General features: G+C 39.2%; 1 protein-coding gene across 2 annotated transcripts in view; it reads left to right on the plus strand.

Moving 5' to 3' along the window:
* Positions 1 to 24,740, plus strand: part of AR (androgen receptor) — a 163,642-nt gene that overhangs the window by 117,115 nt on the left and 21,787 nt on the right. Inside the window, exons 3-4 of one of the 2 annotated variants that reach the window (XM_030850107.1) lie at positions 14,940 to 15,056; positions 18,430 to 18,491. In XM_030850107.1, coding sequence (XP_030705967.1) covers positions 14,940 to 15,056; positions 18,430 to 18,491 — 179 coding nt within the window. Of the gene's footprint in view, positions 1 to 14,939; positions 15,057 to 18,429; positions 18,492 to 24,740 lie in introns of those variants that run through there. The other variant, XM_030850106.2, reaches the window with a different exon arrangement.

Raw genomic sequence — 24,740 nt, forward strand, 5'->3', positions numbered from 1 at the left:
CTTAACATTAGCAAGCTGTTTGCATTTCTTTTACTATATAGCTTATTAGCGTCCCATTATTTTGTCTTCTGATGATGTTATATAACAACTATTACTCTCTTTTGCCCAATTAGTTGTACATATTCTCCTAGGTCCTATTTTTTTTTAATTTACTCATTTACTCCTTTCTTTTTCTCTTTCTCTTTCAATATTTAGTGAATGCCTATGAGGGCCAGACATTGTGTTAGTTGTTTTGCCCACATTATTTCATTTATTTCATTTACATGTCACAGCAGACTTATAAGTCATTATCTCTATTTTACAGTGCACTAAATTGAGGTCTAGAGAAGTCAAGTTACTTGCTCCAAAGTTCCAGCTAGTAAGCAGGGATTTTTGTGGAAATACAATGCCCTATTTTTTTCCCTACTCTATTACACTGGCTCCTTTCTCTATAGTTTCAATTGATTCCTCTATATGTGTCTGAAATCAATCTTTCGGTGCCTTTATGGGGCTAGAGTAAGAAAGGAATTTTGGCTTCTTAGTGCTCAGGGTCCATCACAGTGTGACTCCCTAAGAGGAAGTAACTAAAAATAATCCTTGGAGAAGAGAGACTTGGAGAAGGTGGCTATAAAATAATTGGGATACAAGCTCACATCTTCCCTACTGCAACCAGGAATGCTTCTACCCTCAGTAGGGATGGCAGTGACACCACAGGTAATGTTGAGCCCAGTAAGGCAGCACTTGGTGGAGGGTGGTAATGGCTTCTTCAGCTTTTCTTGAAGCTGTCACAGAGCTCGGTAGGTCCTTAGTGAGGCCCAGGATTGAGTTTTTCGTTCTATAAAACTTTTCTTTTCTTTTTCTTTTCTTCTCATATCTTCCTTTTTCTTCTTCTAGTCCTGCCCCCTCCCTTCCCCTTCTACTCCTCTTCCTCTTCCTCTTCTCCTTCATCCCTTCTTCCTCTTGTTTCTCCTCCTCCTCTGCCCCTCCTTCTCCCCCCCCACCTGTGTCATTAATCTTGTCAAGAAGCATGTGTTTTGATAAGGTATACACTATAATCATCTTGATAAGTAGTTTTTGAATTTTTAGTAAATCAAATCAAAATAGCACTCAGAAAGGGAGCATAATGAGGGTATGTTTGAGCTGCAGATTAAATTTCAGTTTTCAAATTTGATCTTAGGTGACCTTTATTTTTAGAACTATATAGGAAGAAAAATCTGCGAAATTTTATTAAAGCTCTTTATTGTGGAGTACTTGATAAATAAATAACATTAAGTACACTCCTTGAATGCTGCACAATAAAGATTTCAGCAGTAACTTCAGCCTTGGTCAGTTCTTCCCGCATTCCACGTGATTCCAGGAGAATGCACACCATTCAAACAGCTCTTGTTTACCAAATAGCTAAAATTTGCCAGATTTACATAAGTTATTTTAAATGTCCATGGCTCTGCAAAAGTGGATGATATGATACAGATTTTACAAAGGAGGAAACAGATTCAAAGAGGTTTATGCTGCTTGCCCAAGTTTATGCTATTTACCATAACTAGTAAGTGACATTGCTGGGACTCATAACCCAGTCCCTCTGACTCCTAAGTTCTTGCTTCTGCCACCACACCGTACTTCTTTGCTAATTAACAAATAGCTAAGAACAAGTAATAGAAATTTCACAGTCTATGTTATAGTCTTTTAGTCTCTGGAATGAATATTAATTTATTGAGAGATTACTGAATTCTCCTCCTCATGCTCCCCCATCATTTTCTCAACAGAAAGAAATGTCCTCACAGTGAGCCACTGTAGTCAAGCCATGACCTACACCTCCTTGCCTCATTCCATAACTCTCTCATCCTCTTTTGTCTTATTGCTATTTCATCTCCCACTAGATGCCAACTCCTAAAGGGCAAGAGCTATAATTTCTCTTTCTCCTCTACAGACTTCAGCACAGGGCTGGACCATTGGGGTTTTTTTGTTTGTTTTTTGTTGTGTTTTTTTTGTGCGGTATGCGGGCCTCTCACCGTTGTGGCCTCTCCCACTGCGGAGTACAGGCTCCGGACGCGCAGGCTCAGCGGCCGTGGCTCACGGGCCCAGCCGCTCCGCGGCATGTGGGATTCTCCCGAACCAGGGCACGAACCCGTGTCCCCTGCATCGGCAGGCAGACTCTCAACCACTGCGCCACCAGGGAAGCCCTGGACCATTGGGTTTTCAGTAGGTATTTGTTAACTAACTTTTTTTTGTCAATAACAGAAGTACCTTCTCTGGCCATATTAGAAAAGCAGCTTCCTTAATTGCACAGTATGGTGAACAGGAAACACACCTGTTGTGAATGGTGACTCAATAAATTGGGGACTAGGATGTGCTTGGGGACACCCCGTTTTGGTTTCCTCTCTGAAGTATGGAGTTTAACCCCCTTGTTGTATAAATAGGGATGCTGAAGCCTAGAAAGTGTAAATGATTTGTCTCAAGGAAACAGGGAAGCCTAACAGAGCTGTGACTATTTTAAATCTATGTTTAAAGCAGACAATACATGCACATGGTACAAAATTTTTAAATCACAAAAGGTTAAAGAGTGAAAAATAATTCCAGCCCCCCATCCTTCAGGCATGCAGTTCTCTTCTTCAGAGGCAACCAATATTTATTAGTTTCTTGTGTGCCCTTGTATACATAGTATATTCATTAATAGACACATATAGAAAATACATAAAGTTTTCCCCAGACAATTGGTGTTCTGTGCTGTTTTGCATATTTTTCCCCACTTTACTATATATCTTAGAGATTGTTCCACTCAGTTTATACAGAACTGCTTCATTTTTAAATGGCTGAATTGTATGACTCCATCTATTGATGAGCATTTATGTTGTTTCCAGTCTTCTGCTATTATAAACAAAGTTGCAGAGAATGTTCTTGTATATGTGTCATGCCACACATGTGCAAACATGTGCTGGGTCAAAGCATATGTACATTTCAATTTTGAAAGCTTTTGCCAAATTGTCCTCCACAAAGGTTGTAAGACTATGCAAAATTTGTATTTGACAAAATTTATAAATGAAATAGTTACTGTTAATTTTACAAAAGAATGATTGTCTTGACCTTACAGAACTGTTCAATACAGTGTTTCTTTAAATGATCAATCCCCACTGTACACTCAAATGAGAATTCAGTTTAAAGAAATGTGACTTATACACTACTGTTCAGGAACACATCTATTGGGTAAAGCATGTGAAGATGGCAATATGTTTCTAAAATGCAACTGAGGCTACATAAACTGTGCTTCTAATCATATTACCAAACCCCAGAGGTGTGATCAGGTGAAAGTGTGTGGAGAAAAGAACAAGGGGGTCAGACTCAACTAGAAGGAAGTAAAGCTACCACAAGGGCAGGACTGGTGTCGTGCCAATAAACTGGGTTTCTGTCTGCGAGGGGGCAGGGGTCAGCAGGAAGTCTTGATATTTGTACTGTTCACTAATTTCCATGATGTAGATACTCTTATCAGGACCAATTTCAAGCTACCAGTATGACAGCACTGAATGTGAAATTATGAAGATGCTCAGAATTGGTATTTATGAATCACTACAAACCAACTCCAGCACAACACTGCACAGAACCTAAGGGTAGACAGCTGGAGAACATACAATTTGGGTCTGACCAAATGTCAGATGACCTTGGCAGAAGTGAGCTCCCTATTCTTCATAGTGTTTTCCTTGGTGAGGTTGGAGCCTGTACTTCTCCAAGATGGTCTTTCCAAATCCCATCTGAAGAACATTATCTGTTTGGTGCTCCCGACACTATTCATCTGAGTGGACTGAACCTCACTAGTCTCTCGAGAAGCAAAAAAAACAAGGAGTTTTGTAAATTCTCAAGTGCTATTTCAATGTCAAACATTCATCCTGTTATTAACCTGATGTCAGCTGCAGAACTACATAAGCAGTCAACTCATGGGCAAGGTCCAACATCAGCAGTTCTCTCCCCTAGCTGCACATTAGAAACAATAGGGGAGTGTTAAAAAAAGTCATAGTGCCCACCCTTACCCCCAGTCAATTGAATAAAAACTACTGAGAGTGAAACCAGGCATAAGTATTTTGTAAAAGCTTCCCAGATGATTCTGACTTGCAGCCAAGGTTGAGAATTACTGCACTGCACTACCTGGTTCTGCCATCGAATCAACTCTTCCTACCACCTCCCCTCCCTTATCATATGCCAGTCACACTGACCATCTTGCTGTTCCAACAACACACCAAACACATTCATGACTTTAAGGCTTTGTATTTGCTATTACTTCTCTTGAGAATTTTCCCCCCTGACTCTTTGCATGTCTGGTGCTATTATTCAAGTTTCAGCTCAAAACCTCATCCTCAGATAATCTTTCCCCACTCTACCTAAATTTACTCTCCTATTCTATCACAGCACTCTGTATTATTTCTTTCATTATATGTATCACCATCTGAAAATATCTAAATTATTATTTATCACTCATTTATTACTTGTCTGTTTCCACCAAGATCACCCAACTTGAGGGCAAGGACTTTGATTGTATTATTCACTGTTGTTTCCCTGGTTGCCTAGAATAGTGCTTGGAACATAGTAAGTATACACTCAAAGATTGTCCTTTAACCATCAGATGATAGTTATTAAACATCTTCTATGGTTGAATTCAATGATGTATTCAAATATTTCATTGTGTTAAGGTTTAAACTGCATAGCATTGCATTCAAGGCTATTCGTGACCTAGCCACCATCAAACTTGTCAGCCTCACCTTCTACTTGCTGTCCTCTTGAAGCAGGAGGTCTATATGAATTGCAGTAGCTAGGGAACGTGGTCTGGAACTGAACACTGCAGGGTTTTCTTTAACAGAGAAGTGTATTTGTGTGTGTACTGGGGGCAGGAGGCAGAGGATGAAATGTTTGTGGCCAGGGCAGGGGCCAATGAAGAGAGTAGCATAGTCATAAGAAGGTTGCTCTTGGAGGGGAATAGAAGACAAGATAGACTCAGTAACATTATACATAACTCATCTAATGTACTGATATTTTCCCTTTTACAAATCACTTGCACATGCATTCTATATTATTTGTTTTGTATAACTCTAGGATGGAGTAATGCCATTATTTATATCCTCATTTTTTAGATGAGTAATCAAGGTTCAAGGTTCAAGGCCTTGCCTGAGGCCATTTGGAGCTGGGATTTGACACCTGCTGTTCTTTCTGACTGCCAGTCTAGTACTCTTTACATTTCTATTTTGTGGAGCTTGGGCCAGACTGTGGAAAGTACAGAAAGCCAAGAAAAGGAGTGTGGGCTTGATTCCTGTTCCCCTCAGTAGAGCTAACTATAACATCAAAAGAATCAAAAATGATCATGGGTTTATAACCACTCCCAAGAGCATTCCTGTTGAGCATTAGCTGAGGGGCCTGGCTGAGGGCCCATCATGGTACTGGGTTAACGGCCATCTGTGTTTCTGGGTGGGTGGGACAGGTGGGGGAATGGTTGCAGCCCTAGAATCACAAGGAGTCAGCTACCTTATAAGTTCTTCTCACAAACGACTTGCCCTGTGGCAGGGCATAGACTGTGTTGTTTAGAGTTTTCTAGCCTGTTCCACAGGCCAAAGAGCAGTATTCTAGGAGAAAAAACAGTACTAGGAATCAATAATGCTTGGGATTGCTTTTCATAGAAGAGAGACCTTGGGTGATTAGGCCAGAGGTTCTAGGCTGCCTCAGCCCCAGAGAAAGTAATGTCCACAGGATACATGGCCCTAAACAGGCCTTGGTCTCCTTCCAGTATATGTAGGTCACTCAGGGAAGAGGCACTTAGCTACTTCTTTCTGTAGGGTACTGTCTTTGTTTTTCAGAGAAAGCCCTTAAAGTCAAGAGATTTGAGATTGGAAAAACAAGATAGGTATGCAGACTGGCTTCAGCCCTCCTAGAGTCACACTCAGGGACTCTGAGACTCCCATCACAAATACTAATGTGAATAGAAGACTTCTGAACCTACCTTCCTTAGTCTGCTACTATTCTCTTAATGCCTAACATATTCCCATCTAGTTATAGATCAGGGGGAAAAGATGAAGAGAGAAGTAGAGGAACTTCCCTGGTGGTCTAGTGGTAAAGAATCCGCCTTCCAATGCAGGGGACATGGGTTTGATCCCGGGACAGGGAACTAAGATCCCACATGCCACAGGACAACTAAGCCCACGTGCCACAACTACTGAGCTCACATGCCTCAATGAGAGAGCCCACCTGCCACAAAGTACAGAGCCCACACACCACAACTACAGAGCCCATGCACCACAACTAGAGAGAGAAAACCCGCACACCACAAGTAGAGAGAAGCCCGTGCGACACAACAAAGAGCCCACACTGTGACAAAAGATCCCACGTGCCATAGCTATGACCCAACACAGCCAGAAAAAGAAAAAGAAAAAAGAAAGAAAGAAAGAAAAAGAGAAGTAGAAATATGGGTCACATAGTGATTCAGTAAGACCACAGGGCTGGTCCTCAGGTCTTCCTCCTTCCTGCTCTATGATCTTTTACTATTCTGTGCTACTTCTTTCTTTGAAATATAGTGTCAGGGTCCATATGAGAAAAGATATCACATTGATAAAGACAAGCATCTATATCACAGGTCACACAGACCTGGCTTCTGATTCTGCTTCTGCCACTTATTAGCTGGTAACTGTAGGTGAGTCATTCAGCATCTCTGAGCCTTATTTTCCTCAACCCTAAATTAAGAATAGTAGCTACCTGGAAGAATTTTGACAAGAATTAAGTGAGTCAGCATCTTTAAAGGCACCTGGAATAGTACCCAAAGCACAGTGGGTTACCTCCTCTCTCCATTGCTTTCTCTAGGAAAGTCAAGGATTACTCTTCCTTGACACTAGGAAGAGGCAATGGATATATGTAGAAACTACAGGGCAAATAAGTCAGGAGAGAGGCAAATATTCAATAAAATATTTGCTTGGTTTTATAGTGGTTCAGTAGAAAGCATATGGTAGCCTGGATTGAAACTGGGCTATATTCTTTGGTCTCAATAGGCACTCTGTATCTCATGTTTCCTCATAAATTGAGGGTAACGTTCTGTACCCTCCCTACTTTGAAGAAAGGCTCAGCAAGATAATGAATATGAAAATGATTTTGAAGTAATAAAGCAAATGTGCAAAGAACATTGTGGGCAGGAAAGCTGAGTTTTAGTTCCATCACTGTCATTGATGCATTGTTTAACCTTGGTCAAGTCCACTCTGCTTTCTGGATCTCAATTTCCTCACCTGTAAAATAAGAGTGTTGGACTAGATGATCTCTGCAAAGGTCCTTGCCTCTTCTGATATTCAAGGAGTTTATTATTTAAATAATAATAATATATAAGATCTGTATAATGCTTTATGCTTTATGTTATTTTTACATCTATTATCTTATATGAGAATAGCACTGAACTGCTAGACTGGGGATAGGGAGACATGGATTCTTGTTGCTACTTTGACATTGACTCATAGTATGACCTTAAGCAAGCTTTTTCCATTCTCTGAGTCTAAGTTTCTTAGTCTGTGAAATAGGAGATACTGAGGGTTGAACTAAGTCATGTAGGTCTCTAAACTTTTCCACAAAGCCCTGGGGAGTCCTATAGAGCTTTTCTAAGGTGTACCACAATGATAAAGCTGCAGAGAAGGGGAGAAAAGGAGAGGTCTAGCAGAAGTTCTAAGTTTCCTATGCCTGCTTCAGGCACATTAAGTTTAATTTTTATCTGTTACGTTATATGGGGCCTTTATGTAATGTTTCATTTATTAAAAAGGTTCACCACAAAAGAATAAAATAACTTGAATGGATGTTCTCTAAAGCCTTAAGTTTTAAAAGTGGGATTCAATAACATATGTTGTTTGATAACACCATTGTTGTTTTTTGAATAAAATAGTATATTGTGAATATCCTTCCAAGTTAAAAAATAAGACACTGACTGCAGTGCTCCTTTGCATGAATATAGAATAATTTAATCATTCTCTTAATGTTGGACATTTAAATTTTTCCAATGCAGTCGTCCCTTGGTGTCTGCTGGGGATTGGTTCCAGAAGCCCTGGTTGATGCCAAAATATGTGGATGCTCAAGTCCCTTATATAAAATGGCGTAGTCCACCTGAAACTGTAAAACTCTTAGAAGAAAACAAAGGCAGTACACTCTTTGATATCAGTCCTAGCAATCCTTTTTTGGATCTGTCTCCTCAGGCAAAAGCAACAAAAGCAAAAATAAACAAATGGGACTACATCAAACTAAAATACTTATGCATAGTGAAGGAAACCATCGACAAAACAAAAAGACAACCTACTGAATGGGAGAAGATATTTGCAAATGATATGTCAGATAAGGGGTTGATGTCCAAAATATATAAAGAACTCACACAACCCAACATCACAGAAAAAAAAAAAAAAACCCGAACAACCCAAACAATGAGCAGAGGACCTGAATAGACATTTTTCCAAAGAACACATACAGATGGCCAACAGGCACATGAAAAGATGCTCAACGTCACTAATTATCAGAGAAATGCAGATCACTAATTATCAGAGAAATGCAAATCAAAACCACAGTGAGATATCACCTCACACCTGTTAGAATGACTGTCATCAAAAAGACAACAATGGACTATTACTCAGCCATAAAAAGAAATGAAATTGAGTTATTTGTAGTCAGGTGGATGGACCTAGAGTGTCATACAGAGTGAAGTAAGTCAGAAAGAGAAAAACAAATACCATATGCTAACACATATATATGGAAGGTAAAAAAAAAAAAAAAAACGGTACTGATGAACCTAATGTCAGCACAGGAATAAAGACATAGACATAGAGAATGGACTTGAGGACACCGAGGGGAGGGGAAAGCTGGCGCAAACTGAGAGTAGCATTGACATATATACACTACCAAATGTACAATAGCTAGTGGGAAGCAGCAGCATAACACAGGGAGATCAGCTCTGTGCTTTGTGACCACCTAGAGGGGCAGGATAGGGAGGGTGAGAGGGAAGATCAAGAGGGAGTGCTTATGGGGATATATGTATGCATATGCCTGAATCACTTTGTTGTACAACAGAAACTAACACAGTATTGTGAAGCAATTATACTCCAATAAAGATCTATTAAAGTAAAAACAAAAAACAAGTGTTGGAGAGGATGTGGAGAAAAGGGAACCCTCATGCACTATTGGTGGAATTGTAAATTGGTGCAGCCATTATGGAAAACAGTATGGATGGTCCTCAAAAAATTAAAAATAGAACTACTATACGATCCAGCAGTTCCACTTCTGGGCATTTATCTGAAGAAAATGAAAACATTAATTCAAAAAGATTATATGTATCCCTATGTTCATTGCAGCATCATTTACAATAGCCAAGATATGGAAGCAACCTAAGTGTCCATCAATAGAAGAATGGATAAAGAAGATGTGGTGTATATATACAGTGGGTATTATACTAAGTGAAATAAGAGACAGAGAAAGATAAATACCATATGATTTCACTTATATGTGGATTTTAAAAAACAAATGAAAAAACAAAACAGACTCATAAATTCAGAGAGCAAACTGGTAGTCACCAGAGGGGAGGAGGGTGAGGGGTTAGGAGAAATAGGTGAAGGGAATTAAGAGATAAAAGCTTCCAATTATAAAATAAGTCACAGGGCTGTGATGTACAGCATAGAGAATATAATCAATAATATTGTAATAACTTTGTATGATTTACTAGGTTACTAGGCTTATCATGCTGATAAAATCCTAAAGTATATAAACGTCAAATCGCTATGTTGTACAACTGAAACTAATATAATTCTGTATGTCACTATAGTGCAATGAAAAAGAGAAAAAAACTATGAATAACAAATAAATAAATAATAAAAATAAACTGGCATAATAGAATGAATACAGTTGAAATTTCGATCCATGGTTGGTTGAATCCACGGATATGAAACACATGACTATGAAGGGCTGACTGCATTCCCTGTTTAAATAATGCTACACTGAACTACTTTCTTGTGCTTAACTTATTATCTTCTTATAAAACATTCCAAAAGTGGAATTACTGGTTGAAGTTTATGTGAATTTAATTTTTTTAGATATATGGCAAAATTGCTCTCTAAAAAGTTTACACACCCACTAACAATACCTTTTCACCAGTAATTAGTATTAAATTTTTACTAGTCTTCCTTGTGAAAATCATATCTTATTTAAATTGTATTTCTATAATTATTAATACAATTGAAATTGCACAAATTTCATATGCTTACTGATCTTTTGTGGTTCTTCTTTTAATTGCCTGTTCATGTCTGTTGCCCATCTTTCTGTTGTATTGTTCATTGTTATATGTCAAGGAAATTGACCACGGCTTTTACATACTTGATATTGATATGTATTTTTTAGTTCATGATTGTCTTTAAATTCTATTATTATGTTTGTTTCACATAAGAAAGTTTAAATTTTTTCTAGTCAAGTGTCAGAATTTTTGCTTATGTATTCTTTATTGTCATGTTTTAAAAATCCCTTTTGGACCTTCAAAAATTAAAAAATGTTCACTTACAATATTTCAATATCTAACAATATTTCAATAATTCCTTTTTGTTTTTTTTATTGACATATTTAATCCATCTGGAATTTATTTTGGTTTCAACTAGTAATTTAACTTTATTATCTTTTCCAAATGAATAACGAGTTGTTCTGACACCATTTAATGAATAAATCATCCTTTCTTTACTGATTTAGAATGACATATTACATGTGCAGAGTCTGTTTTTGGCTTTTCTGGTCTCTTGCACTGATAGGTCTATGCTGAGTCAATACCAACCTGTTGTAATTATTATGGCATTATAATACTTTAAATGTCTAGTAGGAAAAGTCTCATTACTCTTCTTTTTCAAAAATATCTTGGCAATATCACACATTTTATTCCTTTAGATAAACTTTGGGATAATGTTGCCAAAATTTTGTTTGGATTGGTTTAAATTTATAGATTTGACTGGGGAAAATACTGGCATCCTTGCAGTATTGCATCTTCCCATCCAGAAACACTGTACATCTTTTTTTTTTTTTTTTTTTTTTTTGCAGTGCGCAGGCCTCTCACTGCTGTGGCCTCTCCCACTGCCGAGCACAGGCTCCGGACGCACAGGCTCAGTGGCCATGGCTCACAGGCCCAGCCACTCCGCGGCATGTGGGATCTTCCCAGACCAGGGCACGAACCCACGTCCCCTGCATCAGCAGGCGGACTCTCAACCACTGCGCCACCAGGGAAGCCCAACACTGTACATCTTTCCATTTAATTCCGATCTTTTTTTACATACCTCAATAAAGGTGTTTTGTTTTGTTTTGTTTTTAGTTTTGTTTATATAGGCCTTACACTAACACTCTCTTTATGAAGCATGAGAAGTCCTGCTTCTTCAGTCTTCTCTATAGGTTCATAATAAAGATGATGACTTGACCCTCTTCTCATTTGCATGATGTGTTGCCACAGATGGTGGGTAACTCCCCTACTTTACCTCCTCAGCTCCAAATAGGATTTTTCACAATGAACAAATTGAAAAAAACCTAATCAGACGTTGACCTCAGCTCATACTGCATGGCAGCACCAAAGGGGCTGACAGAAAACAATAGAAATGGGGAGTCTCTGGAGAAAATATCTGAAGCCTGTCCTGTGACCTTTGTTTCTGCTGAAGCTTTGAATCAGACTTAAGGTTTATGATGGAAGAATAGGACCCATGAAGAAAAATGCAGAACACTATCAGGCAGTCAAGAATTTCAGAGCCAGCTGGCATGCAGAGGGCCTCATATCAGTTCATTATGTGACCATTCACAGGGATAAAGTGTTTGAGCTGTTCTAATAAGAGAGTTATCAAGTATTTAAATGTGCGATCTGTTTGTAGTTCTAGAGTTTGGACTTACCTCCTTCAGCATGTGAGAGGGGTTTTTATATTTTGCCAGAGTTTTCACAATGACATTTTTTGTGAGACTGATTATAGGTTGTTGATAAAATTTTGCTGTTGGAGGTCAACAGTGTCAAAGAGCCAGGTGTAATGTTTGTAGAATCTGAGGAGGAGAAGAAGATGGTTTGTAGTTTGTGTTCTCTATGTTAATTATTCAGTCACCTTGGCTACAGCATGGGAACAGAGGACCTTCTAGGACCATCTTGGAGCAGGCCCAGATCCCATTTACACAGTTCTTTTGTCAACTGAGAAGGCCATACACTTACTAGATAATAAACAAAGATACTTAACATCCTCAGAGTGCTCAGTCTTGAGACTACACCCACCCACAACATGTCTCCTTTGGATGCATTTACTAGATCTTGTGCTGGCTCTACCAATTTCCTGTGATTTGGGGCATGTCATTTCAATACCTTGAGGCCATTTTCATAACTGAAGAGTCAAGCAGTACTTTGGGACATTTTATTAGAAGGCTTTTAAAGTCCTTTACAGATCAAAGATTATCTATTTTTAATAATATATAATTATTATGTATTATTACCAATGGGTCAAAGCTACAAGGAGACAGACACTGAGTTTCCTGGAAGTAAGAGCATCATAACAGAGTCCAGAAATGAAGTGGGCTGCAATTCAAGAAAAGGTGGGGCAGGGATGCTATAGAGGGGATTCAAGCTTTTTATGGAGAAGTAGGGGTGGTGTGACCAGTGTTTAAAATTCTTTCCAATATGTAAGATTCATAGCCTTATGGACTATGATATGGAACAAATAAACTGTGTGGTGCCATGCAGGTCAATTTCATTTTAATGAGCATCATTTTCTTCAGCTGTATAATGCGGTATATAGTAATCCCTGTTATACTTAATTTGTACAAGATTCTTATTAACTTTTGTAAGCTAATCAAATGGGATGGATTTTTATTTTATTATGTTTTATATTAGGTTTTAATTTATTATTACTTTATGTTATTATATGTTATTTATAATACATAAATAGGTATTATATAGTAGAGTGTAAATGTAACCTTTATATGCACTAGGAAACCAAAAATTCATGTGACTCCCTTTACTGGCATATTCACTTTATTGCAGTAGTCTGGAACCACACCCACAATATGTCTGAGGTCTGCCTGTAGTCTTGAGGTTTGCAGCAGCACTGATACTGTGGGGGTGTCCCAGGTCTAGAATACCCACAGCACTGGAAATGAACCCACTGGAATTTGGTACAGGGCCTGCCTTCTAGGAGTTGACACCTAAAGGCTATATGACAATCATCAAAGCACCATCCATTCTGTGCACATATTACAGTCCTCAGTTTGCAGCAGAAAGAAGCTGTTAGCAAATTATGTGTTCTATTTATACAAGTAAAATCCTGCAGTATGGTAGAAAGGGTATTGGCCTAGAGGCCTTAGTTTTTTCATTGTTGAGTGAAAGTGATGACAGTACCTACCTCAAAGCATTGCCAAGGCGATTTATTTAAATAGCATATGTAAACCCCCTCACACAGGCTTTGTTCATAGTAAGTGCCTATTAAATGGTAGTTTTTCTTCCTTAAGGTGCCTCCAATTCAGTGTTCTTCAGGCAAGTCACCTCCCCAGAACTCATCCTTGGAATGGAAGTGTTGTCCTGGGGTGATTTTTAATAGTTCCTTCAAGCCCAGCATTTCAGAGTCCTTTGACAAAGGGAAGAGAAAGAGGGAGGGAGGGGGGGAAGGAAAAAGAAAAGGGGAGAGGAAGGAAAAGAAAATTTTGCTAACCTGGTTACAATGAATCTCCTACAAAAAATAACCTACTACAATAGATGTGACTGTAATGTAAATTTTAGACTGAGTGAAGAGAGAGGAAAGCTGAGCTATAGCTAAATTTGTGGGCTTTTTCCCCGATATCAAATAGCAATTGTGCTTCATTTTTTATTCCTTTTCTCTACCACAAACATTCTTACTCTGCCAAAAGAAGCCTCCTTAAAATCTCAGTCTATCCCATAAAGTAAAGCACAGAAGTAAATGAGAGTAAAAATACCAAGGACTTGGAGAAAGAAAGGGGTGCGATGAAGGGATGCACAGGCTCAGTCTGGGGGGCAGGGCCACAAGTGTAAGTTCTGCATGTTTCAGAGCAGCAGGGTATGTATCGCTGTCTATTTCTGCTGGTGACCCTATGTGCCTCTGGATCTCTCTGTTCCACTTGAGTATTCATTCAGTCAGTGTTTATTGAAGGCCTACTGTGTGCCAGGCCTGTGCGAGGAGCAAGGAGACAAAGTATTGAGTGAAATATGTGTTTCTGAGTGGACCTCCATGTTTTTCTTTGAACAGCTATAATCCTAAGGATTTCTGAGTCTGAGAATGTGTGTGGTGTGTTTGTGTGTGTATATTTCTGTGTATCTCTCACAACTTCACATGTGCATGACAGTGATTGTTTTTCTTCTGCTATCTTCAGAGGACTTCCTTTCATTTGCTGTGTTCACTTTGCAAAGAGTGGGCTTTATCTGTTTGATTTTTACAACCTGAAGGATTGAGGGTATGATCACTAATATTTTAAAAACAATTAAAAATCACATGGAGTTCTCTTTTATAGAAGGCTTAATTGTATTATGAAAAATAAGCATGTTATTAGCTCAAGTATGATCCTATGATGATTACAGAAGTCAGGAGAAGGGAATATTGCCTGACCCCAAGTCTCTGCTATGCCATGCTAAAGGAGTGACAATTTCCACCATATTTTCTCATGGACATTATTGACTTTTAGTAAAGAGCATCTTATTTAAAAAGCCAGTACGTAATCCTAATAAAGGAGTATCAGCAGGACCTGAATTGTTCATCCCTTTGAAAAACACCTATGAAAACCAAACAATATAGCATTGAATTAAGCCATCCTGGTTTAATAGTTAGAGTCTTTGTGATCAAATTGTATGGGACCATTTTCTATCCACTTCTCTCATTGGGCAGGGTATATCGTCACACCTTTTCTGCCTAGAAATACTTTCCAAAGAGACTCTGGCAACACATTAACAGGACTGTCTACTCTTATATTTGTTCTCCCAGGAAAACAGAAGTACCTGTGTGCCAGCAGAAATGATTGCACCATCGATAAATTCCGAAGGAAAAATTGTCCATCTTGTCGCCTCCGGAAATGCTATGAAGCAGGGATGACTCTGGGAGGTACAATATTTTTCTTCCTCTTTCTCCTTCTTCCTTTCCCTCCCTCATTCTCTTATTCTCTCTTTAAACCAGATTTTCCTCTTTGATGCTTCCATGGAGGCCAGCCATGCTCTAGATACAGGCTGACCCCTTCATATCCTATGTGGCCATCAGCCAGCTGGTGCTTTTCTTTATCTTTAACCATGCCACACCGCACTGTGGGGCTCAGCATAGGAGCAGGAGTTGAAGCAGGGATCAGGACCCATCAGAGGGTGAGTGAGTGTGGACTTGACTATGAAGGGTTCCCCAGGGGACATAATGGTACTGACCTTCTGTTGGTAAATGGTGGCTAGGATGAGAGAACTAAGGAATCCAGAACAGTCACAGGTGCAGGATGACCCAGGCACAGGCTGGCCCTGAAAACCCAGGAATATCCCTCAGTTAGCTGCTGCCTGTGTTGTGGAGTTGGCCACCTGGAATGAGAAGCTGCTTTTCTTTGGAGCCTATGACTAGGCTGCCAAGCAGAGCCAATTTCCTATCCCACATCTCCCAGGGATGAGCAGGCCTTTTAATCATTTCATTTTGTTTGCAAATCTATTGACCATTTCCAAAAGCATTTTTTTTAGTAGCAGAGTAACTTGACAGAACAAAGATACAGCTCTTTCAAGGGTAATCCCCCATCGTAATGCTCTCTGTCCTTTATTCTATGTCTACCATAATTGTTGTCACTATTACAGAAAGGTTTGGCTGACACTTACATTTTCCCCCTTCAAATTCCTCATTTCTTCATGTTTATATCTACTCAGTGGCAGGGTCCTCTCTACTGCCTGCTGCTTCCAAAAACATGCACCTTTCATGAGAAAAACTAGCTTATTAGTCTACTTTGATTTGGAAATTTGAAGAAAGGCAAACCTGTTTCTGAACACCTGAAACTGTAGCCTCATACCTGATTACTTATTATCAGCCTGGAAAACCCAAGTTCCTATAATTCTGCCCTCTCACCTCCCCTTCTCAAGGCTGATTTAGAGTACTTGTTTATCATTGGCTTTCTGCAAGGTGCTTAATACCTTGTCTGCCTATGTGCATATTTACAGAAACCAACATGGTTGTTTTCTAACCATGTGTGGGTCTTCATGTGGGTAACTGTGTCCTCCCCTCCTCACAGGCTAGTGATAGTCTTTAAACAGACCAAAGTACTAAAAATGAATTGACGCAGATTCAGCTTGAGACAGCCTCTCAAGTAGTGTCTAGTACTCCTAGACATCACAGCCAGATGCTCTGTGAGTGGTTTTCCAGGCAACCACATCAAATGAGATTCAAATAATATAAGAAAAGTCAACTTTGTTCTTCTTTGCTTGGCTTACTACAGAAAAATCCTATAATTGTGGTCTACAGTGGGGAGGAAGAAACAGGACTGGGTGTGGAGGGAGAGGGCAGAAAGATAGCCAGGAAAGTTGACAAAGGGGTTGACAAGATGAAGTGTTCTCCATATGAATGTTGTCACAACATTCATGGTGGGGGGTCACCCCATGGTGAGGGTTCTGATACTTTCGACTCTCAATTATTTAGCCCTCTGTGAATTATGTATAAGATATGGGGGCTCCTAGATATGGAAAACTTTTGCTTAGTTTTCCATCTGCTGATATGAATTGCAAGCTGCTTTGACACAGGTAAAGTTTAATGGTAACAAAAGTCCTCATAACATTTGGGCCCAAATCATAAAATTAGTTTCATGTATCAGCTAACATCCTCTGTTATAAAGCAGACTGTGACATGATTACAGTGAATCTCTTTTGAAAAGAAGTTTGTGTATAACAATTTCACTATTCCATATAGCAGTCCGACATAAATCTGTAAATTAATTTCTTGAAGAGAGTGGTAAAGTAAATTTTCAGATTGATTTATTAAAGTGTTCAAATTTGAATGGGCTTGGTCAATACAATGAAAAGAAGCTGAGAAGTGCTGTGGCTGGCTTTGGTTCCAGTTCCCTTTTTACATTTACTGAGTGTCTGCTATGTACAAGGTACCATGCTAGGCAATAGAACTTCAGGCAGGCAAACTTCCAGAAATGTCCAAAAACTACAAGGATTCTTGATGTCCTGTAAATGATCTTGCCTTTGGAGTCAGGCAGACCTAGGTTAAAGGCCCAGCTCCATTATTCACTGTGCCCCTTCTAAGCTTCAATTTCTTCATCTGTAATTTAGACATACCATTCTTACAGAGCTATGATAGGGTCAGATGACATGATGAATGTGAACATGCTTGGTAAATGACAAAGTGCTAGACAAATGTGAGGACTTATTATAATAGTAAGGTCACTGGTAATTTAGCTGGTAAGGCTCTACACAGCACTTCCCAGTTGGCTTTAATCCTGAGTTACTTAGCATGCCCTATAATATGTAATAGCTCCAACAGGCAGACCATCACCAGAAATCATCTCAAAACAAAAGTACCATCAAGATCCTACTTGGAAGCTGATTCTAGTAATTAAGGGAATCATATATTATGTTCAAGTACCACATCAGTAAAAACCCAAATGTTTACCCTCTTAGACACCATTGTTTGAGAAACAAACCTTTCCATTTTGCTAAACTTATCTTCACATTCCTTGCTTCCCTGCTGCAAACCCTTCCCAGTTTATTGTTAACTTGCAAATTCAGTGTATACTATACCTTTACTCAAACAATGGAAAAAAGAAAGCAAGCATCAATACAGTGATCCTTCTGAATATATTGGTAATAAACATCCTTTTTCACAAGATGTGGGTTTAGCATCAACATTTTGATCACCTTGAAGGAGATTTTGGATAATTTTGTTTTATTTTTCCCATCACTCAATTTAAAATTGTATAATATCTTCCAAAACGGCAACTAAGAATGTAGCTTGGTCAAATCCCTTCTCCCATCTGAGGCTCATTTTTCTCATCATAAAAACGAGGTAGTGGGCTTCACCAAGGACCTTTTAGGCACTACCATTTTGTGATTCTATGTCTAAAGTCACAGAGAAAGGATTGTAGATGTATCAGCCCTTTTTTGGATTGTCTATTCACTGTTCCAGAGGTATAGATTAGTCTAGACTTGAGTGCATTGACTTGCATAGTAATTTTAGCTACCTCAAGTCACACCTAAATAAGATCTATCATGTATCTAGACTGTATGGATAAGTTATTGATGGAGTAGAGGGCAGAAGGACTGTCTTTATATCTTAGAGAAGCTGGCACTCTGCAGCTGATGGCTGCTTGGTCTTGATGCCTCAAGGTCTCTAATTTGGCTTTCTCTTTAGTGTTCCCTCTATGTTTGGTGATGGAATCTCCTCAGCTCAGAGATACTTAAAACACATACCCTTTTCCTTTTTGCTTCTAGGCCTATCTACCTGTTGATTCTTGTTATCTTAGCAGCTCTTGGTGTTTCTGAAAGGATCCTGGAGGTGGTTGGATTCTCAGAGTGGTTTCCTTAAAGCCTACCTTCAGGCTCTCAACTGCCCATCTACAACAAGGATAGGCCTTTCTTTGAACATGGTTCATTTCTGGCTGCTTTTGAAAAACCACACGTTGCTAATTGCTTCAATAATCTAACCTCCTTGCCTACATTTTGTTTAAGAAATTTTTTAAAAATATAAATGTCCAAAGAAGCACCTTCTCCCTGATGAATTAACTGCTGCTTTTTCACAGTTCATAATTAGAATAAATATACAGCCATTTCTTACTTTTCTTTGCACTTCTCAAGGATATACTCCCAGTTTCTAAGATGGAATAAGAAGGAAAGAATTACCTTTACCCGCCATATTCTTCCCTGACCCTTCCTTCCTTCTCATTTTCTCTCCTATTCCTCCCTAAACATTATTTCTTTCTGTGTTATGCAACTTTTGAGTTCTCAACCTTTAATAAATGGCTTTGGCCCCTGCCTACTCCCTCCTCTCCTGAAACATGGAAAATGGTAGGCCTTTTAGGAATTTCAGGTAACAGCCAAACCCCAGAAGAGGAGAAGAAACATGGAGCCCCAGAGCATGTGAGAATCTGAGGTGTGCAGCATTTTCTTCAGAGGTTACTCTAGCATATTTGAGAAGTCTCGTTCTTACTAGGAGGCTGAACTCCACATCTGAGACTCAAAACTGTTAACAGATCTGTAGGTTTTAACAACCTCCATGATTCTCTAGTTGAGAGGATGGCCTGGTCTGATGTTGCCATGGACACTATGAACATCCTTGTCATTTCCAGTGTTGAAGTGTTGAAGTGTTGACGTCAGCTCTTTCATCTTTCCCCATGCTCACGAGCAGCCCACCATTGTTACTTCTGGATCACATGCCCTGGATGCAAGAGAGTGATTCCAATGCTGAAATACCATTTCATGGCTTTGTTCTTCAGCAGAAAAGTTTCACAACATTTATTCATCCATCAAACTATCCATTCATCTTTCCAACCAGCCAACTAGCTATCCCTTTCATCTTTCCATCCATTCACTCATATATTTATCCCTTTAACACATATTAACTGAGTGCCAACTATGTGTCAGCTTCTGTGGTAGGCATTTTGGGGGAACATAGGTGAATGAGATACAATCCCTGCCTTCAGAAAGTTAAACAAGGGGAGACAGACCGTGATAACTAATACACCTTAACTTTAAAGGCTAAATAGGAAATGAAGAAGCTGGGAAGAAGTTTAATGAGGTAGAGGGAAAGGACATTCAAGGCAAAGGGCACAGTTTGAATAAAGGCAGAAAGACATTTAAAAAATTCATTGAGGTTTTGAGGAATAGCACAAGTAGTTTAATATGGCCAGATCTGGAGAAAGGGGGAAGGCAAGCTGAAACCACACTGAAAATGTACTTGGTTATTATGCTAAAAGGTTTGAACTTCAGGCAGTTGAAGAGCTATGACACGGAATAGACATGTTCACATACCATTTTGTTTATTTGCATGCTTGTTTTTTAAGAGAATTAGCGATGACATGAATGCTGTATAGATGAGGGCTTAAATTTTATAAAAAGAGATAGTATGCTAGGTAGAGAGAGAGAAAGAAATTTCTAGCATCGATTTCATTAAACACCTAGGATTATAGCCTTGGTTCCTGGGGTTAGTTGCCTCTGCTTGGATTGATACCTGTAAGTGCTGACCATGTGCATAAGTCCTTCCCTTATACAAGTCTGCTGCCTTGATCTGGGCCAGTGCTTCTCAGTATGGGTTCTGAGAAAAATAGTTCTGTGACATGATACATGAAAAATTATTTTTATGGTTAAATAAGTTAGGAAAACTTGCATATTATGGTCTTGATCAGGAAGATTTACAGTGCATGTTAGCATATCACAGACCTTGTCAAGTATTGCAATAAAGTAACCTGAGGAGCTTGGTAATTCAGGATTCCCAAATTTAACTCAAGCACAGAAACCTGTTTTCACATAGTACCTGTTAATATCCTATAAAACCACTGTTTTCTGGAATGTACTTTGGAAAACTTGGTTATAGATAAATACTCTATCCTATAAGTAGGCAATACCCCAAGCCCAGGTCATCCATTTTATAGATGTGTATACCTACATGTATATTGCTCACAAGGAGAATCAATTAAGAATGACTTCATGACCAAGAGCAGACCATCTTCACCACATCTCAACTGTATGCACCAGAGGTTACTAAAACCACTAAAGTAAACCATGTTGGGTCTGTAGTATTATTGTCATACACAAAGGATAGGATATAATTCAGGCCCAAGTTATCTAATAGCCACAGGTACATATTCCTGACCCAAGGAGCATGCTAGATACATAATTTCTGAGAAATATAATGACTTCTAGCATCATGCAAAGTGATCACTAAATATTTTGGCTATCTAGACATTCTACCCTAAAGTTTAACAGTCCTTTTGTGTACTCTCTGACTAGCATTCCAACATCCACCCAGAACCTCATCATGGTGCTACCACGTACATACACTCATTGCTCATGTAGGAGGCCTAGAAATCACAGATTTTAAGAATTTGTGTCCCACTGCCCACACAATGATTGAATCCCCTCTAAACCCTGTTCAGCAAGCAGCAGAGTATCATAAAGAATCAACAATGTGGAACTCAGTTAATGGAATTTCCTCCCTTCTACTTGGACTCTGTAGATTAGAGCCCAAAAAGTCTCTAGGTTGAAGATGTAAGCAGTAAGTCTCAATTCTAAGAAGTGCTATTCCCCACACAAATTTCTTAGATACTTGAGTGCTCTTACAGATCAGCATAACTGAGGCATGCACAGAGGAGCAGAATTGCCCTATAAATTTTGACACCAACCTGTACAACATGTGGCTCAGCACTTACAGTTTCTGGTTTTGTTTTGCTTTTTTTTTTTCTTTTGGTTTTGTGTTTTAAGAGGTCCTTTGTATAGTGGAAATAGCATGGTGGACTAGGATACATACAGGCCTTGTTTCTAGTCCTGGCTCTGGCACTTAGTATCTTGATGACCTTGGATAAATCATTAGATCGCTCTGAGCCTCAGTTTCTCCGACTCAGTTTTCCAACTACACTATGGGAATAATAAAATTTTCCTTACAGAATGGTGGTAAATTTGTAAAGAAACTGGTACATAGTAGGCACACAATAAATATCACTGTATCTCCCTTTTTGGATGAAAATTGGTCAGTGCGCTCCCAGTCACTAATGGAGCCTGTTCTTTCCGCTATAGGAGTGTGGATTATGGTACTGGTTCCTTGGTTCCCTGGTCTCTGAATTTCCCCTAAATTAACCCTTGCAATCTGTCCTCCAGGGTCAATATTGCCATCCTCCAATTGGTTACATATATATTTGGTGACATTGGAGAGAAAAAGGTATACTTCTCTCTAACTGTAGTTCTCAAGTGAACTTGTATATGGAGAGATGAGAGACCGTATCTCTTATTTCCTCCAAACCAAATTATTTGGTACAGCACATATATGCTGTAGTCTGTCTCTGAATATTTGTTTTTAGAGAACTATGGTAGAGGTAAATAATTTTCTCTGATCATCAAAATTGATGATACCACATATCTGGTTCTTGAATAAGTATCTAACTTATAAAATTTCCACTTAAAATCCTTGAGTTTTTAAAGTGTAATAGCAGCAGAAAGATTTTATTGTTGTTTACTTTCGCTGTGAGTGCTCCAGATTCCCTGAGGTGCTTTTGAGAGAGTAAAATGATGTCACAGGCAATGTTTTTTGAAAGTAGTATGCAGAAAGCTAAGAGTACACAGCCCACAATAGGTCATATATACAAAGGCAAGTATTTTCTAAATATAAAAATTCAGAAAAAAAGTTTCATATGAACTGATAACATAATGGTTTGTATGAAAACATTTTACTTTTGATTTAAGAAGAGTGCCACTTGTAGTTACAAATTGGAGAATGTATTCCTTAAGATCAACAAAAGTGTTTAGAATATTTTCCTATTGTCTTGAACTTATACATAGACAATTTACCTGAGAAAGATGCTTTTTTAGAGACTTTTGTACATCCTTTGGGATCATGTTTGTATGAAGTAGAACTAAGGGGGAAATACACAACCACCCAGAAACCAGTAGAGCCTTCAAATTATCTATTATTGATAATATTTCCATGGCAACAGATATCTAGGAAGTAAACTGCAAATGGCATCACTACTTTAGATCACCTCGTTTGGAATCAAGTTCCATTCTCTTCAGTCCATTTAATTCTTGCTACACTTTTTAGATCTCTTAACCCAGGCATAGAAATGTATTTCTTTCTCCTGTTTAATACCCCATTGGACCAGTGGTTCTGTGGCTGAAGTGAAAATTGATTGTTGAGGGACATTTCAGACTTCTAGCAGTCAGCACTTAAAACAATGTAAGCACCAATCCTGAAGAAATCACCTGCAGAAAACTTGGACTGACATTTGGAACTAAAAAGAAAATCTGGATCTTGACCAAGACAGAAGGTCACCAGCCTGGGCCTGCACAGTGTGGTGTATCATGCTGGCCACAGTGAAACTGGAAGAGAATGAGGACTCTCACCAGGGTGGAAAATGAGGCATGGAAGCTTTGATTAGTGAGCTGTTAGGCACACAGACATTAATTTCGAAGCATTCCCATCTCCAAGCTGAGTAATAATGTTTGTAATATTATGGGATTGTTTGGCAGCTGCAAGAAATTCAGAAAACTGAATAAGGAGTCTTTGTTGGCCTCTGAGTGGCTATAATGAGACCTTTAAATTTCACCTCCCTTCCCTTCCTCCACATCCTCTCTGCCCAACCACCACCACCACTTAATTCTTGCCCGCTACGTAGCAAGAGGCACATAACAAACACATATATAAGCTCTTTAGTATATTCGTCAATAAAGCAGAAAAGAAAGGGGAAAAAACCCGCAAAACTCCAAGTAAAGAATTTTCCATTTCCCAGTCTCACTTCTGTATTATGGGTAGGTAGGGAGACAAGGAAACCCCCAGTCCAAAATGGCAGTCACTCATTCTCCCCAACTTTGCATGCTGCCTCCTATGTCAGAGGATCTGACTCAAGTATCTGATTATGGGGCCTGCTAGGTGCTAGCCCATCGTTAAGTTGCTATGTTCACCAGTGTCGCTGTTTCATATTAGAAAAAATCCAGGTTGGATACTGTAAGCATCTCAAAATGACCAGACACTGAAGAAAGGCTGACCTGCCTCATTCAAACTGAGGGTTCTAGAGGACTCTAGTGGATAGCAGGAAACACCTGGAATCTGAAGCTTAGGGGCTTAAGCCTTTGCTCCTCAACAGATACTCTAATGTTGGGACTGGGGGCTACTCTCTTAGTTGATGACTCCTCCCAGTGGGACTGATGGTGTTTCCCTACCTCACAGGGATATTGTGAGGACTAAATAATAGAGTTACCAATTCATGTAGTCATGAGCATCATGATTGTTGTTTTCTATAATATGACTTGGCATTAACAGAGTGCCCTTTGATTGTTTTTGATTGTATATGATAGCATCAGGCACTGACTCAAGTGGATGCAGTGAAGCTCTGGCTCAGTTACTTGCTTTCCACAGTGTGCTGCTGCTGGGAAGAAGCTTTGCTAATAGGACTCAAAGTGCTACCTTGAACAAGAAGCCACTGTGCCTATCTGAGGCTCCTGTGGCATTTTCACTTGGTTATTAGGCAATTCATGAGTTTCCTCTTACCTCCATTTTGCTGGACCACTGCCAAGGAACTAGATCTTAACCTCAGGCTCCATCATTGAGCTGAAGGTAGTAGCTGATCCACAGAAATTCAGTAAACAAAGACCAGATTTCTGTTTTTCCTGGAGAAACACCCCCAAGAAGCCAGCCAGCCTCTCTCTTCAAACAGACCAGGAGACTACAGTCAGACATTTCTTTTCTCCCTATTCCCAAAGTTAATGTGACTCTGCTTTTAGGAACACACACACACTTGAACTTTTCATAAAGCAGGAGGAAGGCAAAATCCAAGAACCAGTGTCTACTCTCTTGTTTTCTATTAAAGTTAAGATGATGGAGGAAAGTAGATAAGACTTTACCTCTTCTAGCTTTAGTGCCCCACACTTTTCACTCACACCATACACTTGCTTCTCCAGCAAGTATGAAGCCTTATTTTTCTCCCAAGCCAGCCTCAAAATTTGCATTGATGTAAGAGGAGAGGTCCTTAGAGTTTGTAATATCTTGCTATGCTCTGTCTCTGCCTCAGAGCCTCCATATCGAAACTAGTTTCCTTCTGGTGGATGTGCAGTCTTTGAGGCCAGGGGCAGA

Source organism: Globicephala melas, chromosome X, assembly GCF_963455315.2.
Source record: "Globicephala melas chromosome X, mGloMel1.2, whole genome shotgun sequence".
Lineage (NCBI taxonomy): Eukaryota > Metazoa > Chordata > Mammalia > Artiodactyla > Delphinidae > Globicephala > Globicephala melas.